The sequence below is a fragment of the Mesitornis unicolor genome, unplaced genomic scaffold (assembly GCF_000695765.1).
Source record: "Mesitornis unicolor isolate BGI_N332 unplaced genomic scaffold, ASM69576v1 scaffold37538, whole genome shotgun sequence".
Taxonomy (NCBI): domain Eukaryota; kingdom Metazoa; phylum Chordata; class Aves; order Mesitornithiformes; family Mesitornithidae; genus Mesitornis; species Mesitornis unicolor.
This window is the reverse complement of record NW_010200527.1, coordinates 86,977-112,808: the sequence shown is the minus strand read 5'-3', so window position 1 is coordinate 112,808 and position 25,832 is coordinate 86,977. Positions and strand designations below refer to the sequence as shown.

General features: G+C 39.7%; 1 protein-coding gene across 1 annotated transcript in view; it reads left to right on the top strand.

The window, feature by feature from the left end:
* MCTP2 (multiple C2 domains, transmembrane 2) overlaps positions 1-25,832 on the top strand; it is a gene marked incomplete at its 5' end in the record, with an annotated part of 82,741 nt that overhangs the window by 46,526 nt on the left and 10,383 nt on the right. Inside the window, 2 exons of the mRNA XM_010189789.1 lie at positions 15,689-15,811; positions 18,703-18,744. Coding sequence (XP_010188091.1) covers positions 15,689-15,811; positions 18,703-18,744 — 165 coding nt within the window. The remainder of the gene's footprint in view (positions 1-15,688; positions 15,812-18,702; positions 18,745-25,832) is intronic.

The window sequence follows — 25,832 nt, the reverse complement described above, 5'->3', positions numbered from 1 at the left end:
AGCAGGAAGGTGTATGCAGGCAGCCAGGAGAGAACTGAGGCAATGAGAAAGAAATTCAGCTTTGTTATAGGAGATGTCTGTATTAAGGTCCATGTATATAGCTCTCTCTGTCTCCAGAACTGGATTAGAAATACAGAGTTTTCATCTGTTTGGCTATCTAATGACAGCCCACAAAGCCAAACCCAAATGTGCAAACATTTTATCTAATTTAAAAAAAAAAACCAACCCACTAACAAAAAAAAAACCCCTACACTAATTAAAAAGGCTTTTATAGCTAAAACCTGAACTAAACGCATCCGCAAACTGGATTTCTGCTCGAGTTGTGACCTGTCGGAGAACTCTGCTCGGCGCTTGCATTTCCAGCTAATTTGATATCCCCATTTCTTAATTTTTTCCTTATTTTTTTTTCCTGTGGTCGAAGCTTTGTCGTTTGTTTCGGAGCTGTCATTTTTATTGGTCTCCCCGGCTGATCTTTTTGGGCTCCCGTCAGGTGGTGCGTGTTCTCCATTGTCTGCCTGGTCTTGGCAAGCTGTAGGTCCTTTTATTGCCATATGACGTGGGCGTGCTTGCAGCAGTAGCCTGTAATTATACCCACCACAGGTGACAGTTACAAGAGCGCTTTGGTAATAATTTTAGCTGCCTGATCTGATGTTTATGAAGAGCGAACCCTCTTTGTGGTCTGGCTGGAGTTTGCTATATTGTTTTGTACTTTAGCTCTTTGATTTATGAAGCCCCTTCCTTCCCCCCCCCCCCCCCAATATATAGCGTTGCTTTTGAAGTTCTGAAGTTTTGTAGGAGACTGTTGATTTTATGTCGTTTTGTCCATTTTCTATTTTTTTTTCATAGCTTGTATTTATTTTGCTTTGTCCAGCAGGGTAAAATAGTGCTCTTGCCTGTTGCTGGTTTTATTTGTATATTTAACGTTGCTCAACTCCTGTTGCTAACCACTCGTTAGCAGATACGCTGTGTTCTCCTAGCTGTGAGACTAATCACAGATTAGCATTTAATTATGGTTTGGGGATTTTTTTGTCTTTGCCCATTATTTAACTGTTTTATAGAATATTGAATTCGCTATCCACAAAGACAGTGCTGGTTGCTTTACTCTCAATGGAACTGCAAAACTTGCATATACCATAGGCGAATTTACCTCATGATTCTTACTGTTACCTTACAAATCCACGTCGCAGTATCAGGAATTTGCTACAAAAAATGTGAAAAGACTGAAGTGCACACTGCCTTGAAAGCTGCGTTTTCTCTTTTAGTGTCTTTCTTTTTGCAGTTTTAGATTAGAAGAACTTCAGATTAAATGTCTTGAGCATCTTCTGAATTTGTAAGAAAGCGGTGATTTGTAATTCCTATCAACCGGCTGGTAGGCTTTAAAACAAGAGGAATTTATTTGTAACCATTTGCTCACTTATCTGGTCCTGAAGAGGCAATATTCCTTATTGGGATCCAGTCACTTTTACTTTCCCAAATTTCCTGTTGCCTTTTCTGAATGTTGACTTTATTCATCAAGTAGAAATTGCATAAACAAAGATGAAATTAGTATTCTGAGTTTAATGAGTGTTAAATCTGTGTGAGACTCGTTAAACAGGAGCGTGAGAGAGTCTACCCACCACTGTTGGAAATACCAGAATTTGAGAAGCCTATGTGTAAAATTCCCAAAGTCTGGCATGGATTTGCACTGTGCAAGCTGTATGGAAAAAGGTATGCAGCTCAGCCCAAACTAAAAAAATAAGGTAGGAAACCCATGGTACCTATTATGAAAAAGGTGTGTATTAGGAAGTGAAATCGTTATTAACAGTAAAAATTCCTTTACTTTCTTAGTATGTGCTTTGAACCCAGAACCCCAGGTGTATTGATTTTCTTTCAGTCAGGATCTGCTTGGTTTTGTCTCATTATTCACATTACTGTGACCTGGCACCTCTTAGAGAATACTTTAAAGCACTTATTTTTACAGGAAGTTTGTAGATGTTGACTGTTATCTCTCTTGTGATTAGTGAAGTATCAGTACTTTGTGATTATTTTTTTGTTTGTTTTAATTTTTAAAAAGGCAAATCTTTTCTTTTTAGCACAGATGTAATCTTAGAACAGCACATTCCCTTGAAATATATAGGCAGGTCTTACTATTTCTAAAATAAGGGAGTAAGCAGAGACATGTCTGTAGGTGGTTTAAATCGCTGTAACTCCATTAACCTAGGAAAACTCTGTTATTTAACATCAGTTTAAAATCTCCATCCTCATTTTGGGGCAAATCCTGGGTGCACAGGAGCAGCAGGTTTCCTGAGGAGGAGGAAAGCCTGTAGATGGCGATGGATCCTCAGGAATGAGCCAGCTCCAGCACTCAGGCTTTTGTCAGATTTTTCTGGCAGGTTTTCTCTCTCTTGCTTGAACTATTTTATTTTTAATTTAATTCACCCGTTCTCTCAGCGCTAAGCTAACACTAGTTGCAGAAAACTTGACAACTGGAAGAAATTTCCTATTTGAAGGTAATGCAACGTTTTGGTTTTATGATGGAGACAGATGCACCTTGAGGGGTTTCTCTTAAAGCATTTTACTTCTTTTGAGGCTTTTTTTAATAAGAAAGAGTTGAATCTTTTACAAGATCTGAAATAAAAGGGGATTAATATAGAAGCTACAGAGCAAATATATTTTTTAAAAGCCCTATTCTCTTTTAATTTGACTTTTCTTCACTAGCAGCTAAGATGCTCTTTGACTTAGAGGTTAGTCTTAAGCAACCAGGAAGTTCTTGGGTTGTTTAAGGATAGAAATAATAATAGAAATACCCTAAATCAGAATATGTCCCTTCCTTTTTTTTGTTTGTTTTCTTTTTTAAGCATTCATTGGAAAATAAAGCTGGAGCAATGCAAAATCCCAGAAATCTGATGTTAAAACAATCTGTACTATTAATTATTACTAAATTTTGCTCCTGCCACAGTAAAGGATTACATTGGTACCAGTAGCATCAGTAGAGTTTTGATCACTTCCCACTAATTACTGAAAATGAAATCTGTTCATCTTAATTGTGATGTCCATGCTGCAGACAAGCTCAGCTTGCTTTCAGGTGCTTTTTTGTTTTACAGGCAGTGCTGTGATTTTGAGAAGTGTTAATAAATATGTAAAACGTGCAGTGTTTTGCACTGGTCTAATCTGCTGTTTCATTTCTGCCTTAACATTACCGATGTAAAGTCAGCACATTTGCTGAAAGATGAGTGTCATATGTGAGCAAAAGTCTTCACTAAAACAGCCTTTATTTGCTTTATCAGCTCAGGTGCAGAACTTTCTGCTTGTTTTTTGGGAGAAGTCGCTGTCTTCTGTCCTTTCATCTTTTAATGGAGCAGAGGAGCTGCACAGCTCTGTATCAAAGGCAATTGTCAGCTTTCATTAGATGGGGTCTGTTGTTTGCTCAGATTAGAAATAACTGCGTTACACTTTGACTTTGAAGGCTTGTTTGTTTTTAAATGTGCCAGGTATATGTGACCTCTTTGTCATTTCTGATGCACTTGGCTTCACAAATTTGAGATGCCCATTTAAACAGCAGCAAAACCTGGTTGTAAGGGAGGTACACCCCAAAAGGCACTTTTTGTAGATATAGAAAAGTGCAACAAAATCCTCCAACTAATACAGACCATTAATAGCTTCATATAAATTATTGTTGGTGAGCACTGTACCTCAAATACATTGCATGGGGGAAAAAAAACCCACTGCATATTGAGCCTGCAGCATACCATTTTAGCAGTGGGCAGGAATCCAGTGAGCTGGTCTTAAAACCCCGATCTGCATTTGCTGTCCATATGAGAATGGTTCAGATGTGGCCTCTCTCAGAACATGATGGCAAGGAAGTCTACTTCAATTTAAAAAATGCACTAAGCAAATTTTCTTAAAATGCTTAGAATATTAAATGGGAAATGCATAATTGATACAGTGATATTAGCTTTTTTTTTTACCAAACATGCCCGTCAGGAATTGGATGATGACTTGTTCTAGCGGTTAAGAAAACTTCCCCAGATACTTTCATGTACACGTTTGGGAAAATTATTTGCAATGATATATTTCAATTTCCTTAATAAACTAGACCTGTCTTCCTAATTCCCTTTCCCTTAAGTCCCTCCACAGGGGTTAAGAAATGAAGTATTTGGAAATTATTATCAGATAACTGTTTCTATGAATAAAAAAACTAATCTGTGCTTTTTTAAAAATAGATTTGTATTCCAAAGCTGGGAAACATAAACAGTGGTGGTAGAAAGGAAATATGAGATTAATAAAAATGAAGACATTTTGCAGAGCTACTCTGGATTGTTTTAATTTATTTTTTTTCTCTTATTTCTGGGAAGTAGTACTTCTGTTCCAGCCTGCGTTGCAATGGCTTTCCTGCTTTCTCTTTCAGAAGCTGTGTGAACACTAGCAGAGGTAGCGGTCCTTTAGTGCCCGCTGAATACTGTCTTACACACCGATACCTATAGTAACACATACGGAGTGACTATGAGATCAAATGCTCTGGTTAAAAAGCCTTAGGGAAGCATTATGTGTCTGAGGTCTGATCTATTGTCTGGGAGGTCGGAGAGTGTTAATGCACTCTGCAAAGATTAGACTCCCTCTCTAATTGCTCCAACACTTCCTTAAAGGATTTAAACAGTCAGGAAAGGTGATGCTCCTTGTCAATTTTTGTCTGCTGACAGCCGTTGAAGTTTATCTGTCTTTCCACGGAGACCACTAGATCACGTAAAGCAGGAGGTGTCAAAAGCATGAACCCTGAATTAGGACTGAGAGCAATGAAAGCCATTATTTACAACTTCGTTATTTCAGCTTTTAAATACTTTAAGGGCTGGGGACCGGATCGCCCCCACGTGCCACGCCACTGACATTTGACAGTGGGAACTCCCAAAGTCTCATGAAAAGTTTTAACTGACCGAGTATGATGAAAAGTTTCCTTTGCGAAGTCTGATAAAGATTTGATTTCTCTTGGTTCATGGAGCCTAAATCATGTATAAAAAAGCCAACCCAGAAATCTGGTATCATGCAGAAAAGTTTTTCTGCTGCTTAGCCAGCATCTGACAAGTACCTGACCCTGTCACTGGTTTTATGAGGCAAACCAGAACGGATCAGAACCACTTAAAAGAACCAGATTGTGGTTGTGCAGCGTAGCTCTTTGAAAATCAGTTTGAATCGGCAAACACAGTTGTGGCTGGTTTAGAAGACTGACCTGTTATAGCGGCTTATGTTTGCAAGGGATGGAAAAAGGTGAATGCTACTGAGAAAGGAGAAACACAGCTCAACCCCAGGAGAATTTGGAAGATTTAATATTTCTGCAACATGGCCGTGGTATCCTCATGTTCACAGTAGGGTAACGTTATTGCAAGAGAGGAATTCAACCCATCTTTCTAAAAATGTCCGTTCCTGTTTCCCAGACAGATGTGAGTGTGTCCTGTTTCCCTGCAGCTCACACAACACGACAGGTCCTGCCCAGCAGAGAGCCATCCTGTAGTGATTTTTTTCTGATGGAGCAGCAGCTTTTTAATTTGAGATAGTGTCTGTGTTTTTGCTAGTCTTGCAGCATCTAAATGTGTTGGTGTATATAATCCATTTCACACATATAAATGTATAAATATGACCTATATAAATATACATCTATTTAATACCTCTTTTCTAGACTCTGAGCAGATGACTAATACAGCTGTTCAAAGGAGAAAAGGATTTTTTTTTTAAAAAAAAAAGCCCTCTTGGCTCTGAGTCGGAAATTGAGAAGCAGAATTCATCAAGTGTATTCTGATCGTTCTCACATGGGTAGTTCCTCCTTCCCTTCCCGCATAGCATGTTCCTTTGCACTGTTGCTATATTACATGAAATGTTTCATCTGTATATAAAAATTAAAAATTCAAACAAAAATCTGGCCCACATGAAGAACAGGCCCTTTGGGCATATGGTTCATTATGCATATTCGTTTAATTACTAAAACACTTGGGATGTCTCTACTGCCCTTGCTTTCAACTTGTAAAGTTGGATCTGTTCTGCAGCACAGAATATGTTGAACAGGCATGTGTCATAAAGGACTTCAGTTTTCTCCTACTTAAAACTCTATATAACGTTCTTGGCTGGATTGTTAGAATTTACCGAATATTAGTTCAATCCGCGGCATCAAAACAGCAGTTTGGGGTCTCTTTTCCCTTAACACCTTCCCTAACCCCTCAAAGGCCAGTTTTACAGTGGTTCGCTCAGAGCTGTGTTTAGTATCGAAGTAACGTGAGACTCAGGATTTAGATTTCAGGCACATTCCCACAAAGCACCTAAAGTCGCACGTTGAAGCTGTATAACTTTTATTAGCTAAGAAGGGGTTGCTGTGATAGTGTGACTTTAATTGATTTTCAGGGCAAACAGGTGGTGATGGTTTAGGCATCCCCTGGTCTCCTGCCATTCCTAATTTGGAGCTGCACATATAATAGCTTTATTAAAATAAACAATCTTCTGGCTTTAGTTTTACCTGAACAGCTGCCTGAAATTGCAAGAGTCTTGCAACTTTTTTTTTTTTTAGGTTGTTCTGTATTTTGGAAAGCAAGATGCTGTGTGGCTGCTAGCGGAAAATCTCTGTTACACAGTCATGCTGTCAATACTTGGGATTTTTTTGTATGTGCTGCTGTTGTTGCTGGTTTACAATAGTAACATATTTAGGGTATAATTACAGTGAGTCTCCCAGTCATCTTCATGCATTTGTTCTGTAATGCAGCAATTTGGTCACACTGCAGATTATGAACCTGCTAAAATTATTTAAGTGTGTTGTAATCACCGGCCCTGTGTGTGTGTGTGAGGTGTGGGGAGGACTGGGGGTCAGTTATCATTTTGGCTTTCATTTTGGCTGTGGGAAATGGGACTTGGGTAGATGAAGAGACCTCCTGGGCTCTGGCAGGGGGACTGTGGGAGGGAATCCCACTTACAGCATCAGGAAAGAGAATAATTGGAAATTCTTTGCCTGAAAGGATGTCATCTTACTGCTTTATATGTGCTTTATAGGTGTTTTTCTATTTCTGGTTTGTGATCTGGGTTTACTGGGATTTTTTTAAATTTTTTTTTTTAATTTCTTTTTCTCCCTCCTCCTGCTCTATTTCAGTCTAGAAACATTTTTTTTTAGATCTAGAGGTTTTGGAAAAGAGGGTACCAGGCAGTTTTGCAGCATTAGTGGGTACAAGCATCTATTTCTCATTTGTGTGGGTTTACTGCAACCTGATTTTTAAAAAAAAATTACTTTTTTTCCCTCTATGCCATAGCTGGAGACAGCCAGGGAAGTAACCTCATGTGCCATCCTCCTGCCACCGAACACTGAATTAAGTCTAATTAAACATACTTGCTTTATTAAAGAGCCCTTTCTCCTTTCCTCACTCAGCTCTCATATACACCATGAATGTGAAGAAGGAAGTCGTTAAAGTAGTTTAAACATATCGTTTATGCCTCCCGTTTGCTACCAATTGCAGCCCAGTGTTGAGAAGTTAAAGAACACTTTAGCAAATACTCCAATTACGTCACCGCCTGACCCTCACTGCTAATGTTTCTCACAATGTTAACAAATACGTCTCCAAAGTAAGTGGACATTTATCAGCTCGACTAATGACAAATTTTTTCATGACCCTTTTAAGGTGTTCACCTTATCCCGAATAAATAAAATTAACCTACATTTTTGCCTCCTTTTAAATAGCACAGATATTTTTTTTTTCTGACACTTTTTGGAAGAGTTATTTACTATAAGATCAGGCTTTTAACTTGCATAATGCCTGTCTTCCCTGCAAATAGATCATAACTTTCTGTATGAGAGTGATTCCAAAACTAAAACGCTGCTGTTAAACAAACCAAAACATTAGAGATAAAAATGCCCATTTAATTCAGTTAAGATATAAAATAACTGATTTTTCTTTCTTTTTGGCATGCCACTCCTGCTTTGTTTTAGGATGTTCCCCTGTTGCCTTTGTCTGTGGTAGTCACCCCTTCAGAAATAACATGCAGATTTATTCCCCTGACCCACTCCCAGTGGATTACCCCAAAAGATAGAAAAATGCTGTAATATTTTTTCCCCTGTTTTTTCGATTTTAAGCTTTATTGCTTGAGGGTCTTAACTGTATTTTGCTTGGCACAGGAAATGTAGAATACGTTAGATAAAAACATGAGGGAAAAATTAGACCCGTCAGCATGCTAGCAAACAGCTATTTCTTCACTGTCTGCAACCTAAAAGGATTTCAAGTCTTTGACTCTAAAACTGTTGTATGTACATAAATATAGAACCCAAAAGTTGTGCTGTAGTTGGTTTTGTTTTCATTAACCTCTTCTGGGACTGGAGATAAATTGAAAATAGCAGGCACAGGAACACTGGATGGGGGCACCCCATTAGGCTTGTGGTGGGCTGCAAGGCTTTTGGGTTTAAATGCCTGTGTCTTAAAGGACGAAGACAACAACATCCTTTTGTGTTGAACATTGTCACCCTCACTGACCAGTTTGACAGATAATCTTCAAATAGCTGGAATGCACTACATAGATCTTAACTTGCATATGAACTTAGCAGGGGAGAAGTTCAGTGGAACAGACTTGAGCCAAGCATCTCTTCCCTGACCCCTCATTAAGGAAAGATCGCGAAGGATCTCATTTCTAATTTCCTAGCCTGGCTAATCTCACTAATGTAACCAAAATAAAGGAAAACTCGTACTTTTTATTTAGTTTTATTTCATTTTGTCATTGTTTCTTATTCTGATTCCAGGCATTGTTAGGAATAAAGCATAGATCCATTGAACGTGTTAATGACAAAAGTAATTCAGGATCAGAGCGCGGACGTTTTGTAAGTGTTTGCAGCCTTAGCGTGGCATCCCAGCCTCCCCTGATGGAGTTACCACCGGCAGTGTCCCAAGAGGACGGTGGAGAACAGATTGTAATATTGTCAACTCTTCTGATTTCGCTGTGACTTCTGCAGGATAACATGCTTTTTCTTAAAGCGCCATTTCTTACAGGCCTGTGATTGCACATGAATCACAGCTTTCATTTAAAACACAAATGAGTTTCTACTTCCTAGCAGCAGTGAAGAAAATGAGATCCCCCTGAAGAGTTTAAACCAGGCAGTGATAAAAAAGGCCCTAACACATATTGACTTAAACAGTATGAGATTTTTCATGTGTTCTTCAGGGTTATTGTTTTATTGGGTTGTTTTACAACTTATTTTGTTGGAAGTGAAGGACATTGGGGTTTTTGTTTAGTTGTTTTTTTTTTAATGTCCAAACTGGTGTTAAAATTATGATCCTGATGAGCACAGTTCTTATCCTCCTGCCTTTGAAGGCTTTATTCTGTTGTTCCTTTTCCTTGTTTCATCCTCGCGCATGATGTGAATTACCAAGTGCAAGTTGAGTGTCTCAAGTTTTTCCTCCCTTTAACCTCATCCGTCCAGGTAGATCTACATGGTAGTGAATCGTACAAACGTATCCTTTATTCCTGCTTCTCAATTTTGTGCAGTTATGCATCTAATTCAGACTGAGTTATTTTGGGGCCCAATTGGATGTTTTGGTCTGGCCTTTGGAGTGTTTAGGTGTTTTTTATGTGTCTTTGTTTTTAGATTCCAGTTGTGTTTGCGCTTGCAACAGAGAGCTTGTGTAGAAGAGCTCAGCTTTTTTTCCTGTTGTATACTCTTAAAAAATTAGTAAGTTGTACGCTGATGTGTGGAGCAATGCAGAGATAATTTGTAATGTGGCATAAATATTTAAAGACCTCTATTCCTCCAGGTCGTTTTTGATTTTGGTCACTGCCATTCAGTACAGCACATGTTTCATACCGCTGTTGAGATGCTCTGCGTTGTTTTGCTGGGGACGCAAAAAGCAAATTGAATCTAAAGTAAATAGGTTTCTTCTGACAGTGCTGGTTTATTTAAGTGTAATTTCTCTTCCTGCCACTTTCTTCGTTATTGCATCGCAGTGAGGAGTGACTCTGCTCACACTCGACCCCTCCTGGAGCTCCAGGTTGGTGGCTATGAAGTGGCATAGGAGCACTCTTAGCTGGCCTTGGCATGGTGAGAGAGCATCATATGGATGCGGGAAGGAGAGTATTAGAAAGAGCAGTCATGGACTGTAGTTTTGGAAGAGGATCTGCTTTTAAAAGAGAAGAAAAATCTTTGGGAGAGGTACTTTTGTGGAAAATAGATGCTACGTGACTGCCTCAGCCTTTATTTGCCATGCCCTGAGGTGGGGCTATATTAGACTAATTTCCATAATTAGTCATTATAAAAGAAACTCTAAAGGCTTTTTTTTTTATATTCTCCCTATTGCAATGCACGAGCCAGCCCAAGAACACAAGCCTTGTCACTACATTCCCATCAGGCTGAGCCCACACTGTGTACTCCAGTTTCTGTTAGCGTGGGTCAGCATCGCTGTGCTGGTGCATCCAAATTGCCCATATCTGAAAGAGGTATCTCCATGTATACAGATACATTTATACGCATGCACAAATATACTGCTCTGAGTGTGTTCATTCTCTCCTCTACTCTTTCACTTTTCCTTTCTAAGGGCAGGGATAAGTATCTGTCAGAAATAATTTGTTGTCGACAGGCTTATTGCCTCCAAGGGATTCGAATGCCCTTTTGGGGAGCCAGTATCTTATGTTATTGGCTAATACCCTGTATTTTGTTTGGGGCAGAGGGACTGAAAGCTTTAAAAAAATGCTAGAGAGTTTGTCCCTGAATATTTAGCTGCAGAAATTTCTCCTATTTTATAGAGTCCATCTGTGTGTACATGGCAACTTGAGGCTGCATAACCCAGAGATCAGTTGAAAATAAGTAATTCCTCTCCCCTGTAAATAAAGGGGAGCATGTCTTTGAGTCTCAGATCAAAATCAGTGCTTTGGTTTAGTTCAAAACATAACTTGGACATTCACAGCAGCATCAGCTCAAGTTTTTCTCCTGAAAAATTCTTCAGTGAATTCTTCATGAATTGGATAGGCCGTGTTTATAATGTACAAGGAGACTCTGGACGAAGCTGTTAGTAGTTTAGAGTTCAGTTAAATTCTGTGCGGTTTTGAAACTTGAAGTTTCGAATTATATTTTTCACAGCTCCGCTGATGAGGCATTTCATTAGCATTGGAGCCTACACTGGCTGAGAAATCACCTTTTACCATAGGTTCCTTGTGTGCATTTGAACTCCTTTCACTTTTATTTTTTCCATCTGATGGAATGGATCTTTCTCCTTCTCCCATCACTGTTGTTTTCTAAGAATTCTGTCACACAACACAGCATCTTTTATTTTTCCACGAAGACTTACCAGGTCAAAAAGAACCTTTTTTTAGAGTTTAAAAAATTATAATTGCGGTATGAAAAAATTACACAGAAAATCCTATCTAATGCTAGATTTTTAAGCCTCTTAAAACAGTTCTATCCCATGACTTTGGGTTTGCTGGTGACAAATGTTTTATGGGCATACTTTAGTAGACACCCATCTAAAATCTGGTCTTAATAGTCAGATCCTAAATTGGAACCAGAGGGGCAGAAAAACCAGATTTGAAACGTGTTTCTAAGGGTTTGTTTTTACTTTCAGTTGAGGCTGCCTTCTCTCATCTTTTGTAGTGCTGTCAAAAGGGCCACTCTCATGGTTGTTCAAACTCCATGCTGCTTGACAGGAACAGTTGGACCCCTCTTCAATGATTTTCAGATGAAACGGCTTCCAAACCTCCAGAGCTTTAACTTGTAGTTATTAGGCTCTTTGAAATAGCAACACATTAATCAGCTGAAATCAAGTGGCCCTTTCTCCAAGGCTGTGATGTTGCTGTTCTCTTCTAGGTAGAACTCAAGTCTAAATATTATTTTCAAGAGCACTTCCCCCCCCCCCCCAAGATGTGTCTATCTCATTTCTGTTTCTATTTTGATAATTGTTTTATAATGCTGTGAATTAAACTTCTATAATAGTTTCAAGTAGTCTCTGTAGTTCTATTATAGTCTCAGATTGCATTAAAAGGAGTAACACAGAAGGCTGGCTTCCACTTGTTTGACTTCTTTTTTTTTCTTAGAAATTGGCTACTGTCCTTTTAACTTCTCTCATGGACAGTATGAAGCCCAGCAGAAAAGGTGCCAATGATGTAATGGATTATGTCTGACACAACTTGGTCTAATGATGATGTGAAATATTGGAAGAAGTATGTTTTGTTAAAATTGGATCATTTCAAACAGGAGCTTGCTTTCTGTCCCTGCCTTCTGTGCTATTAAGTGATCTAAACCTGTTAATGACTTCCCTTACCAGCCTAGGGACTATAAGAAGTCTAGAAGATCTTGTTCCTCGCAGTAGCTGTTGTTTACATCAGCACCCGAATCATTCTTGAGTTTCGGCAACAGGTATTGCTAAGAAAATAATTTAGGGAGGATAATGCAGGAGCTTCTTCCAGGCATAAGGTGTCACTGGGGAGAAAATAAGACCATGCATGATTGAGAACCTTGTAATTTGGGGATGGACTTCTGTGCCACAGGCTGCTGATGCTGCAGTCAGTGTCAGAACTGTGTGAGAGTTGATAAAATAGGACCTGGGCCTTTTTGGGGTCTGCTTTGAAAACTGATGCTGCAGAACTACTCAAAAGGCTGTTAGGCTGCAGGAATATTTCTATTTGCTTTATAAACACCCTCTGAACTTCTATCATGTACTCTATGTTCATAGCAATCATTTCCCATACCTCCGAGGCGAAATAATTTCTGAATAGCTAAACTAATTTGTCTTGTGTCTGTGTTGTGTCACAGTAATGAAAGTTCCCTCTACTGTGGCAGCAGAAGTAGAGCAACTCCTCCCAAGGAGATGTGGGAGCTCTATCAAAGCATCACTGAGTTGTAACTCAGCAGCTGATTACCCAGGCAGCATTAGAAAGGACATGGCAGTGTGCCTCAGCTATCAAATGAGACTACAGTGAGATTTTGTAATTAAGTTTTAAGTTTTATTTAAGGTCTGAAACTTAATAATACACAAAATGTACTGTTGGATCTAAAATCACCAAGGTCTTGATTTTATATCTTGCCTAAATGACCTGTGATTGCAAGGTTGCATTATGCTTACAACTGAGCAGAGTGATGTTCATACAGGATGGTGACAGATGCACTAAAATTGGTTCAAGTCCTGCAACTGAATGAATGAAGAGAGGTTCTTCAAGAGCTTCATTGACTCCTGTAGGACTCTGCCTAGCTGACTGCTGCTGGAGTCTTTTTGCTGCGTTAAGAGAAGACTGAGTTTGCTAATACCGCAGGGAGGTGATGTAAATGCAACCTCCTCCAACAGGCTGGAGCAAACCTTTTGAATTAATAGCTGGCAATGTAAATTTCCATGAAGGAGTTTATATAAGGATCAGATGTATATTTTTACATGTCTATTTTTATCTGTCTATGCATGCCTGTGACAGATATCCGTATTGATGTGTACAGCAGCAGGTCCTTGTTCTTTAGAGTGATGTTTGAGGTAGGACAGAAGCTGGTATCACCTTCACTTTGTCTAACAAAGCAGGTAGAGATTCATCCTAGGGGGTTGGAAAAGCTTCAGAGGAACTTGTTCACATTAGACCTTTTCACTTATGGAAGACTTTTTAGCTTGGAATATCATAGTTTTTGAAGTCTTTATTAACTAAAGCCGTGCGAGACTCCTGTAGGACAGATCAGGTACCGTGCCTTCTTGGCTGGGATTCTTGTGTTTCTGTTGCCTTGCATACGTACAAAACGTGGCTGTTGGAATCATTATCATTTAGAATTTTCTTAGCGTTCTGAAAAGCAGGATCAAAAAGAAGAAACAAATCAAAACCAAATCCTCTTCTACGTTCCTACACTGCAAATCAATAGTATGAGGATATATTGTCTGGATGTCAGCCCATTTTGTAAATTAATATATCTCAGATTGTTTTACTGGTCTACAAATGCCAAGAACAGGATGACAGTCTCATTCCTTGCATAGTAACAGCTAACGTAAAATCAGATTCACTCTAGAAAATGCAACTGCTCTTTGGGCAGGGTTTACGGATGTAGTCATTGTTTCTTGGTTTATGTTTGGCCCCTGGTAGATATTATCTGGCCACTTGTCTGATGTCAAACACGTCTTTTTGTTTAAAAGTTACAACAGCTGCTGCTTTGTAGGGGTATAAATTCTTACCCCACTGAATGCAGTGGGAAGTGCTTCTTTGGTGCACTGTGGTTAGATTGCAGTTCCATAACACAAAATATATTGCCATAAATATCCTAATCCACAAGTTACCTTTATATGTAGTGTCTGACAGGCCAAGGATGAAGGGAGGAAGAGATTTAGCTTTCTGATCACCTGTAGTGTTTCCACTTTGTTGCAGTTTGAGACATTAAATGCTGGGCAGCATTACAGGCTGCCCAGAGAGGTTGTGGAGTCTCCTTCTCTGCAGACATTCAAAACCCGCCTGGACGCCTTCCTGTGTAACCTCATCTGGGTGTTCCTGCTCTGGCAGGGGGATTGGACTGGATGAGCTTTTGAGGTCCCTTCCAATCCCTAACGTTCTGTGATTCTGTGATTAACTGGATCTGACTAATTTTCACCTACCTGTATTATTCTAAAACTGTGATTTTTGTTTCTGATCATTCCAGGTTCCTTTGGGGGAAGAAAAATCAGATAAATGTGTTTGTGCCATGTCTTTAAAGGAAATTGTTTAAAATAGCTTCAAGTTACTACCAGCATTAGGCAGTTCTTCTGGAAGCAGTATGTATGAGTAGAAAAGGAAATGGGATCACAACTTGCATTTTATGGCAGTTCTGGATTTAGTTTATTAACTTTGCGTTGCCAGCCACGCCAAGTCTGGAGTCTGTTTGGGTATCATTGGTACTTGTAAGATAGGATTGCAGTTTAGCTTAGTACAGTTTTGGGTTTTTTTAAATCCAAAGTGCTTTTTAAATTCCCATCATCTTAGTTACGTGTTTTGCTTATCCTGTTTTGCAGAACAGAACTTCAAAATTTGGCTTCTGGTTTTGCTATTAGTGAATTTTGTCAGATGCCACTCCAAAGCACAAGCCCCTACCTCTGGGCAGAGAGATTCCAAATGTACAGCAAAATCAGAATATGCTGTGCTGGAAAATGGCAAGGGTATAGAAATGGAAACTAGGCTTACTGGATCTCTTTCTAAAATAATTCATTCCATGCAACCTAGAGCCTTGACTTCTGGAAGGCGATGGTCCATTCTCTGTGCTGCTGAGCCAAGAACATAGGTGGATTAATGGTGAAGATGCTTTTCCTGATAATTCCCTGTGGAGTGACGGGGGAGCTGGGTGGCTCCTGTTGCACAAGAGGAAGAAACTCTCTAACTTGTGAAAGACCTGCTGGAAATTAGGGTTTGATGAAGTGGAGTGGTTTTACCTCTATAAGTGGGTCTGTTATGCACTAGCACGAAGGACAGAGGGCTTTCAGGCTTGAAGGGGTCCCAGGAAAGTGCGAATAAAGCCTTTGGACTAACCTGATGTTCGTGGCCTTGTACTTCACTGGAGACAGGGAGGAGAAGCTAACAAATGGCAGCCTAATGGATCCAAACAGAATAGAAAGAGAGCACACTTTACGAGCAGATTTTCTTTGCCAAAATAATAATATGAATGAGGTTAACAGAGATTCAAGGATGAATGTATGTAGGGATAATGACTGAAAGGCCTTCTGGTATGTCTTTCTCTTTGCACTCCTGTATGTATTCCCTTCTGCTGCTTTATTTCTCCCAGGTATTTGTGGTTACCGTCTGGAGCGTGGAGCTGTACATGGTGCCCCTGGCTCTGCTGGTGCTCTTTGCATACAACTTCTCCCTCATCACAACAGGGAAGGTCAACAACACCCAAGATGCCCAGGCAAGTAGAGTGGCAGTAACATTTCTGGCAGCCTGAGCTATAATTTGCCCTTGAGCAAAATGTCATGCATTTTAATGGTATTAAGCTAGTTGTGTAGCTAAACAGCATTATTATTTCGAAGTTACTGAAAAGAAACCTCAATCCTCACAATTTACAGGATTCAATTCAAGGAATAAACCAGTCAGAGTAGCAGGAGAAGATGATGGGAATGTGTAGAAGGGAAGTTTCACTTGCTACATAACTACAAATGTTTTTAACTAAGTTGCATTAAGAAAGACTTACAAAGCGACAAGTCCCCAAAACCCGTGCCCCTACCGCTCTTGCACTCTGCATTGCACTGATGGTTCATGATTCACAGAAGAGGAAAGTCAACAGAAGCTGAAAGAGAAGTCAGTTGTTTTTAACCCTTGTCCTGTGATCTGAGGCTTGAAGAAGCCCTTATTCCTCCTCCCCGCTTCCTACTTCTAAATGACAAATGCTTTTTTGCCCCCCCCCCCAAGTTAGCCTCCAGTTTTTTACCTTGATCTGGGAGAAAAATGAGTTTTAAATACAAAAATAATTACAACGTGTGGCAAAGCTCCACTGTTGGGATTTGAAATGCTCTTTGATGTTGACCGCTGTTTTACTTGCATAACAGTGCAGTGGTAATTACAGTTAGAAATGACAGTAAATTCATGAATGTCCATAATATTCTGTTTTAAAATGTGTAATAAGTACATTAAGGAAATACAGGTCAAATTATAGCTCCTTTCTAACCTTTTGGTAAAAGAATGATTGACATTTGTACCTTTGAAGGATACCTTTAGCCAAACGAATCACATGGATTTTATGCAAAGAATAATATGCCTGAATTAAAAAGATCGATAGCTGTTTTAGTTTTAGTGATAAAAGTTGCTCCCAGTTCAGTTTTCATCCGTTCCCAAGTGGAAAGATTGTTAGAACTTAGGGAAAGTTGCATTATCCAGGCTACAGCATAGATTTGAAGACAATGGTAAAATAAATGCTCTTCTTCAATTTCAGCCAAGTCCAGAATAATGTAGAAAGATATTGTGTGTCAGTGACTATTTAATCAAGAAAATGAGAACTTCCCATGTAGAAAAATCCCAGGCAAACAGCTCACAAAAGGCGACATAAAATAATCATAATGTGCCCAGGAAAATATACACAGAGAATACCTTCCAGCAGCCATCACTCATCCTATGTTGAGTTTGTTGCGTGGTCAAGTGAGGGTGCGAGTCTCACACAAGTCAGCCAGATTGAGCAGTACATCGTTCAGGTGGATGCTGCTAAAAGGGTGTATCTGAAAATACAAGTTGATTGTAGTGGTACTGAAGAAAGGTCCATCAGGAAGTTGGCCCTTTTCCTGTCCTGCGAGCAATGCGATGCCATGAAATTCAGGGGTGCTTTTTGCATAAGCAAAGCTACACATCTGCCCAAGTGCTTTGCAGGATTGGGATCATATGGAACAAGTAGTCAAAGTGCCTTTAATATTACCTGATTTCTTTTTTATGTGTGTCTGTGATTCTAACCATCTGTAGGTCAAAAATAGACAATCAGGTGCTACCCTTAGTCACATCTGTCCTGCAGATGAGAAAAGGTTTTCTTCAAAATACCAATGCTTTTTAAACAGTCGTTTGTTTATTTTTTGCTGCTTCAGACCTTGGCTGCATGTGCTTTACCTTTAGTTGCATGTGTATTTCATGTATATGGAGGAATGCGAGCAACAGTCTTTGCAAAATTGGACCTCAAATTCTCTCTGATTTCTGTGCTATAAAATGGGGATAACAGTATTAACCTTGTACATGTGATTCGGTTGCCAGGAGGCTAAATTCATGAATATTGGTAAAATGGTTTATGGTTTACAGATGGAGAGCTTCTATAGAAATGTAAACCGTGATCAGTGTTAATTCAGCTGCTCAAGGTCTTCCAGAGAGCCATAGATTAAATCTGGGTGTCTGAGCTCTTAGTGCCTCCTGCATACTTGATGCAACTGCTTTTCTGGAAAAAATAAATAAATAGGCAAAACCCCAAAATAAAACAGAAAAAAGCCCCCGAACCTCCCCCCCCCCCCCCAAAAAAAAAAACCCAACCCAAAAACCAACCAACAAACAAAAAAACACCAGACAAATCCGGAACATCTTTTATTGTGATTCTTCACATTCTTTGCATGTTTGCTGTATTTAAACTTGTAGTACACTGATTCAGATCTACCTATTAAATAACCAAGAAAAACTCAGAGGACCCTGTTAAAGGCTGAGTTTATTAAATAGCTGAATTGAAAGCCAAGTGCTCCTAATTTCAAGCTTTAGCCAAGTCTTTTGTTTTCTCCCCTACCTGTCAGCATAGAAGTTAAAGGGAGGAAATAATGCTGCATAGAAATCTGACTGGGCTTCATGAGATTGATTATGTTCATACTAATGTATTTTCTGAAGTCTGATGTTTCAGTAATGGCCCTAAAGGGAGGGAGCAGTCATTGTAGCAGTGAGGACGGAACAAGTTGAGTATAGAGTCTTCAGCCTTGACATCCTGGCTGGTTCATTTGTCAGACTAAGAACAAAGCTGTTTACAGATACTAAAAGTTGGCAATGAATTTAAAAGCCAGTTGCCTTCAAACTACTGGACACAGCCAATAATGCTTTGTTTAGACTTAAAATTTGTATAGGATATTGCATGCTTTGTTCAGGATATCACACACAAAAAAAGAAGGTAGTCCTTGAATACAAAGCCTCATTTCTGAAAGGTGGAGGCGGTGAGTTTTTTTGATTACATGCAATAGAAATGGGAGAGAACTCTGTAATGAAATGTTCTTGGAGTATCATAAGCTTTTTGAGCATTGTCTGTCACTGAAAAATGAGTGTAATGTTTTGTAATATGGACATCTGCTTTTGCAGGAGCTTATGGGCTTGGATGAAGATGAGGATGAAGATGATAAGGTAAGCATATTGCACGATTGTGTTAGCTAGAATCAGAAGGAAAGTGGGAGACTACAAACCCATCATCCTGTCTCCATGAGATCTTCATTTATTATCTGCATAGTATATATAATATATATCGTTATTAACTGGGAAAACAATTGTTGCTAGTTCACTGATTGGCAGATTTGGGTATATGGAAAGATTGGTTTATGTAACATTCAACGGTGGCGTTGCCTACGTGAGACCTCACAACATTAAATCTGGGCAGTCCCCAGTTTGTGCTTGAAACCATAACAGACACATCTTCACGTGCACTTATAGATATGTGTCTGGGTGACACGGTGCAGAGATATGTACGAGTGTGTAAAATCCCCCGTCACCTCCATTTCGAGTGTTGGATGACATTCTGTACCAGTGGCTTTTCCCAAATGATTTGGCATTTCCTCTTCTGTAGGCCAGAATTGGTGTGATTTGTAGAGGACTGGTTAGAATTTTCTCAGTATTTCTTTCAGAGCCTGGGAGAAAAATGGTTTTAGTTCATCAGCTGAAATGTAGAAAGAATTGGAATTGGCAAGGCCTGTTTCTTATTTTATTGGAGTGTACTTACTCATTCTTCTCACTATGAAAATTCATTGGATTTTTTTTTCAAGTTTATCAAACCACAGCGACAAATGATAAAATTATTAGAGGGCATGACATACGAAGAAAGATTAAGAGAACTTAATGTATACAGCTTGAGAAAACATAAGTACGTGAAGGAGGATCTGATAATCTATAAATACTTTAAAGCTAAAAGGTGAGGAATTATTTAACAAGCAACAGCATGCAGAGGAACATTAGCTGTTAGAAGGAAAATGTTCACAAGGAGATGTGAAACTTTCAGATTGCATACTAAGTTAATAAGCCCCTTCTTGAATATTCTATGTTTTAAGACTTACAGTGAAACTGTTGATCATTGAGAAGTAAATCAACACCACAGTTAGCAAGTGCACCTTAACTCTTCTCGGTCACAGACACTAGAATTAAAGCTTAGTAGACTAACTGTGGGAAATAGTGATTTAAATTTAACTGGCTCTTCAGTGGAGACTGTATTTTAATGAGAAACCAGAAATCCATCAAAGTTACAAAGTGAACTTCAGACCTGTTGAATTACAAGTTTCTTGCAACACACAGTAATTGTTTAAATGCTCTCATTTATAATTCACTCTTTGCACTGTAAAATTGGTCAACTAAGTGGACCAATATCTGGAACTCATCAGAAGTTGCATCTTTTTAAAAGGAATACTCCTAACAGTAGATAAATTCTATTTTGTTGGTACCCAAGATAGACGCTTGTAAATGTTGACCTTGCATCTTATTTGTGCGATGCTTAAATGTGTAACTTATTCACTGGAACCAATCCCATTTACTTTCTTTTTAATATTCCTCTTTTTCATTTGCAAGTGCTGAGGTGGGGAGAGGAAAAAAAAAGTAAAAAATGTATTAAATAAGTATTTAATCCTCTGTTTCCTGTGCTGTGCAACGGATTCAATGCTGCAAAGCTGAAATATTCTAGGTTACATTTACCCTAGGTTTATCTCCATTGACTTTGGTTCTGTCTATAGGTACGACTAGGTCACTTAAATATGGTTGTAATCACTTCACATTTTTGCCCCACCCTCACTAAACAGCTTCACTGTCATTCTCTTTCTTGGTTTCTTTGGGAAAACTCCTGAGAGTCAATGTTGAGCTGCTGCTGGTTTGGCCCTACCATGTTGTGATCAGCGTTACCTCTATCTCTATTTCACACATGCACAGAGGCTCTTTAAAAGGAGGAGCTGGTGGCACTGCCTAAAGCTACGGGCAGTAGACACCTCCACAGAATCACAGAGCGTTAGGGATTGGAAGGGACCTCAAAAGCTCATCCAGTCCAATCCCCCTGCCGGAGCAGGAACACCCAGATGAGGTTACACAGGAAGGCGTCCAGGCGGGTTTTGAATGTCTGCAGAGAAGGAGACTCCACAACCTCTCTGGGCAGCCTGTTCCAGTGCTCTGTCACCCTCACTGAGAAGAAGTTTCTTCTCAAATTTAAGTGGAACCTCCTGTGTTCCAGTTTGTGCCCATTACCCCTTGTCTTATTATTGTTTGTCACCAAGAAGACCCTGGCTCCAGCAGGCTTTCTCATCAAAATAACACTTTATATCCCAAAATTACAGCAATAATCATTCATAACTTGTATTAATTGATACACCAGTGTCTATGAAATTCTGACAGAATTGCCAGGAAAGCCGGCCACTACGTGTGTCCCATGTCAGGTGTTGTGCAGCATTGCCTTAATGTCTTTGTCCTGGCCTGGGTATATCCCCGTTGCATCAGTGATGGACCATGCTTACACTGATTTGCATCTTTAAGTACATTAGGTTATTCTAAGTGACTTTTCCAAGTCTGAGGGTGGCCAATGCTCTCTAGGGAGTGTAAGACAAATGTAATTTTATGACATTATCTCATGGCAATGTCAACATTTAAACAGACAATTCTACTTTTAAAAAGAAGTCTGTGTATTTTTTTCCCCTCCCTAATACAAGAGCTCCTTAAGTTGAAATCTGTTAGTTGGCTTGTGGTATACGAGGTCACTGTTTCTGTTTCCTATCATCCTGCTGTATCAAAATACTCGCACACATAGCCCTTCTGGGTTCTGCTGCATGTTAGACATAACAGACCACGCTTCTGGGAATTGTAACACACCCTCTAAGAGATGGACTGTTTACAAATTATAAATACACAGACGCTTAGTTCAAAAACCCAAGAGCAGATTAACTCCCTCCACCTAAACTATCTGTCTTAAATGACAGGGCTTAATTGCCAGCTCTCCCTTTCTTTCCCCCTCTCCCCTCCCCAAATACCAGCGTGAAGGACCGTAAAAGATAAGAGAGCTCTGTCCCTTTGGCACAAGCTGTTCGGTGGATAAATGCCTTCTCGGATCCGTGCCATCTTGGACATAGAGTTCAGGCTGCGTCGTGTCAGCTCTGGGGTCTGTCAAGCTGTCTGAATAAGGATTGTTTTAAAATTACATCACTGAAACATCTTTCTCCCACCGGTAGAAAGGTATAGACAAGTTACATGCAGCTCAGAATGTCAGTGGTCTGATCATTGACCATTTATATTTATTTTTACTTTTTTTCCCCCCCTCTTTTTTGACGACGACTGTAGAGTTTACCAAGCAGTTACCTCATTGAATGAGGGTATCCATAGCACCCGACTGGAAAGAGTCCTGGGGTCTTCTCATGATCTTAGTTGTCTGGATAAAACTTTGCATCTCCTCCAAACCAGACAAAACTTAAATTACTGCTATTTCCAGGTCTGTTAATTGAGTCAAAAGAAATCAGAGACAAAACTAAATCAAAAACATTTCCTGTTTGGTTTTTTTTTTTCTTGGAGGGTTTCTATGTGGTGGTGAGCCAGCATAGCCCTGCTTGGCTAGTGGGATGTAATAGGGAAGGATCGGATGACTCTGTGGCTTTAAGTCAAGTTATTTGGCTACTTCCAAGAAATTGTTTAGTGTCTCCTGTATTGGAAAAAAGAGAATTGGGGAAAAAATCCCCAAAGAAGAAAAATGCAGTGTTTCTAATGTAGGAAATTCTCTGTCAAAAATAGGTACCAAAAATATACAAAGTTTTATGAGCACAGTTCAAAAAGACTCCAGCCGAACAAATTAAAGTCAAATTCATCCAGTAGCAAACAGCTGACATTTTCCATTTGAGTTAGATTCAGCATGTGGAAACCTTCCGTATGGATCTTATTTGTACGGGTGGATTACGATGAAAATTGCATTAATTTTCTCCGCAGTAAAGGTCAGTAATTGAAACATGAACCAAGAGTCTATTGTGTAAGATGCTATATCCCCATACTTAGGAAAGGTCATTCAAGACAATATCATCTCATTGTTTTCTTCCCTGGAAGTATAAATAATTTCATTAGTTTTTCTTTTTCTCTTCAATACAACAATTGCAATATAATATTTCAACATCTCCCATTAAGACTGCTGAAGAGAAATGGTAGTAAAAAACCTGAAAATACCCCACGGTACACAGGGTGTGATCAGACTAACAAGGAGCACCCACCTTCTCCACAGAATTACGAGCAAGATCATGTCCCAAGAAACCTTTCAAGGTGTGTTTTTTGTGTAGGTGTGGATTCCTGTGCTGGGGTTTTTTGTTTGTTTTGTCTTAAATTACTATTCTTTCTTCAGTTGTCTTTTTGTGTCTCCTCTCTCTAATGAGTCTGTGCACGGACCCTGAGTATCTTAGTGATGGAGAAGCCCAAGAGGCAGATTCTGCTACTTGCCTGAGCTATGCTTGGTGCAAAGCTGGAGGATGCTTCTAAGCATGTCTTGCAACCATCTTGACTAAAGTGTAATACAAGTTTCCAGGTATCACTTAAGACACAATTACAACTTCTGTAAGTTTTCTCCAAGCTTCTTATTATCCTTATTTACTTCTGGTTAAGACAGAGTGCAGGGGTTGCTCTGGTTGTCCTTTGCTCTTTGCTTGTGAGCCTCCTATGTGCAAGAAACTGGAAGATAAACGGTCCGTGGTGTTGTTTAGGATTGCTCTTACCCTTAAGCATTCCATAAATTGGCACAATCCTTGTCCCACCATCATGATCCACCCACTCATAGGTTTAGGAGTGATTATGAGTGATGATCCAGTACTCTGTCTCGTCACCACGTGATTGTTCTCAGGTCTTGTGTATTTCCAGGAGAAAGCATTTCTTTTCACCAAAGTTGTTTTCTTTCCCTTTTTAAAATCAAAGATGACTGATGACTTTTTATCTCCATTCAGGCTGCTTTCTTGTTGCTTCTTATGCATGTGTTCCTCACCTGAATGGTGTTTTGTTCCCTTGTGAGTACTGGTATTGCTTTAAGACCTGTAGCAATACCACGTGTCTTTGTGTTACTTTACATCCCTATGAAAAGTACAGAAAACGCCTCTTAAACCTCCTGCATTTCACACCTGTGCAGAGGGAAAGCAGAGTTATGACCTTTCCATATAAGATTTTACTTGGGTTGAGTTTAGCAGACTTTTGCTGGTCCTCTGTGCATAGATGACATTCATCTAATGTAAGTGAAAAGAGTGTAGGCCTTGCTTGGTGAGGCATGAGGTGGTCATCTTCTGCCTTTTAGCTAGTGGTCTCGCAGCCTTAGGCTGCAGGATGATGTACCCTGCTGTTAAAATGTGTCCTGTTAAGGCTGGTGGTGCTCTCCTTCATATTAGTCTGAAGCAATTCTATTGGCTCGGTGGAATTATTCCAGATTTCACACCTTTTTAACTGAGAGCATAAATTGACCTGTATGTGTTGCATTTCCTCTATTTGGTAATTATTTCAAGTACACTCAGATTTGCTGAATTTCCACAGCCAGGCAGGCACATTTGCAGCATGGTGTTAATAAACAAAAAGGTCCTGTGATGCACAGTTTGGGGACTGCACGAGGCAGTCGCTTAGGGTTGGCAGCCGTCCTTTCTGGGTACCCATCCTGGAAGTGCTGAGAAGTCCTCCTCGACACACAGCAGACATTGCAGCACGGGGCAAGACGGTGACTCAGCAAGGCAGATTTCTGGGGTGTTTTCAGCCACCTTTGGCTCCCACCGAAGGCAGAATCCAGTAGAAGGTTGCTGTGGTGACTATTTTCAAAGCTCTGCCTGGAATTCATTTTAGCTACCAAGAGAAACTGTCTGTCACTCCATGGCTACCACCGCCCACAAGAGCTTCATTCTGCTGCGAGACTGAAGCTGTGAGTGAACGGTTCTCTGCAGACAATAGAGGCCATGGTCTACTGTTTATACCAAATAAAATCGTCTTGGTTTCCAAAGTTCTTAATCTACATCTACTTTGGCCTTAAAGATGTTGTTTGGCACAGGTTTTGCTGGACACAAAAGTGAGGTTGGAGTTCTGTAGCCTAGCACAGAGCAAGTTACAAGTGAAATCCAACTTTGGCTAGATCTGATTTTCTCTAAATAACTACGGCATGTTTGGTGTGTTGTTTTTTTAAACAAAAAATAATAGTAGAGCAAAGAGGCATGCATCCTTGAACTTCTTTCCTTTCTTTCCCCTCCCCATCAATCTTGCTTGTTACTGATACGCTGGGGAATGCATATCTGGTACTTGGGATACATCCTGGTAAAACATTACCCTAATGTGCTTTTGTAGCAGCAGCAACATAATGAGATGGCTTCTGTAAAAAAAGCTAATCTCAAAAGTTAGGCCAGTCCAGGGCCAGGCAGACTAACTCTTCAAGTCCCTGAAGATACTCAAGATTTTAATTCCTGACTTAGTTGCCTGTATCCTGTTTTATTCCTCCTTTTGCTTTAATCCCTATTTATTTTTTCTCCTCCCCTTTTCCTCATCCTTGCCCCTAAGTGTTCCTCAGCTTTATATATTGCGTTTCCCTTGGCATGCCAACAGTCTGCTGATGAATACCACTTGTTCGAAAGTCGCATGCAAGATTTCTTTTTGTGTGAGCGTTTTATATGAAATCCAAGTGAGCGAGTATTTAGAACTTGCTTGTGACTTCAAGCCCAAGTTTTTAGTAGTGTGCATACGATATTTGCAGTATATATCAGAAATACTCTTAGAGAACTACATTAAAATTGCCTGTGCATTTGGAGCATTGCTTACTGGTTTGGATGTATCCAGAGGGAAAATATCTGAAGGATAGATTTAAAAAGCAGGGAACAGCTTTTTGTAAAGATGAAAGCTATTAATCACTGGAACGAATGATCTCAAGTAGATGATCTCCACCATCCAAGTTTTTAATTCAACAAAGGATGCTTTTCTAGAGCAGAAGCAGTATTTAGCATTGCTTGGTCTTCGTTGCAGAGCAGACCAGATGGTTGATATTTTTTGCTCTCAGTCTCTTCCTCCGTAGGTCTTACCATTTCCCCTTGCAAGCCCAGCTCTGATCATTGTAGCGCACCCATTGTGAATTGCCGTGTTGATGCTGGAGATGTCCTCTGCTGGCCTGCCCCATGTTTCACACACTTGAAATCTCTTCACCATTGGAAGTACCTCAATTTTGCAGTCATGCGACAGTTTCTTTTGCAACTTTCCCTGAATGTCTGGAAGCAGCA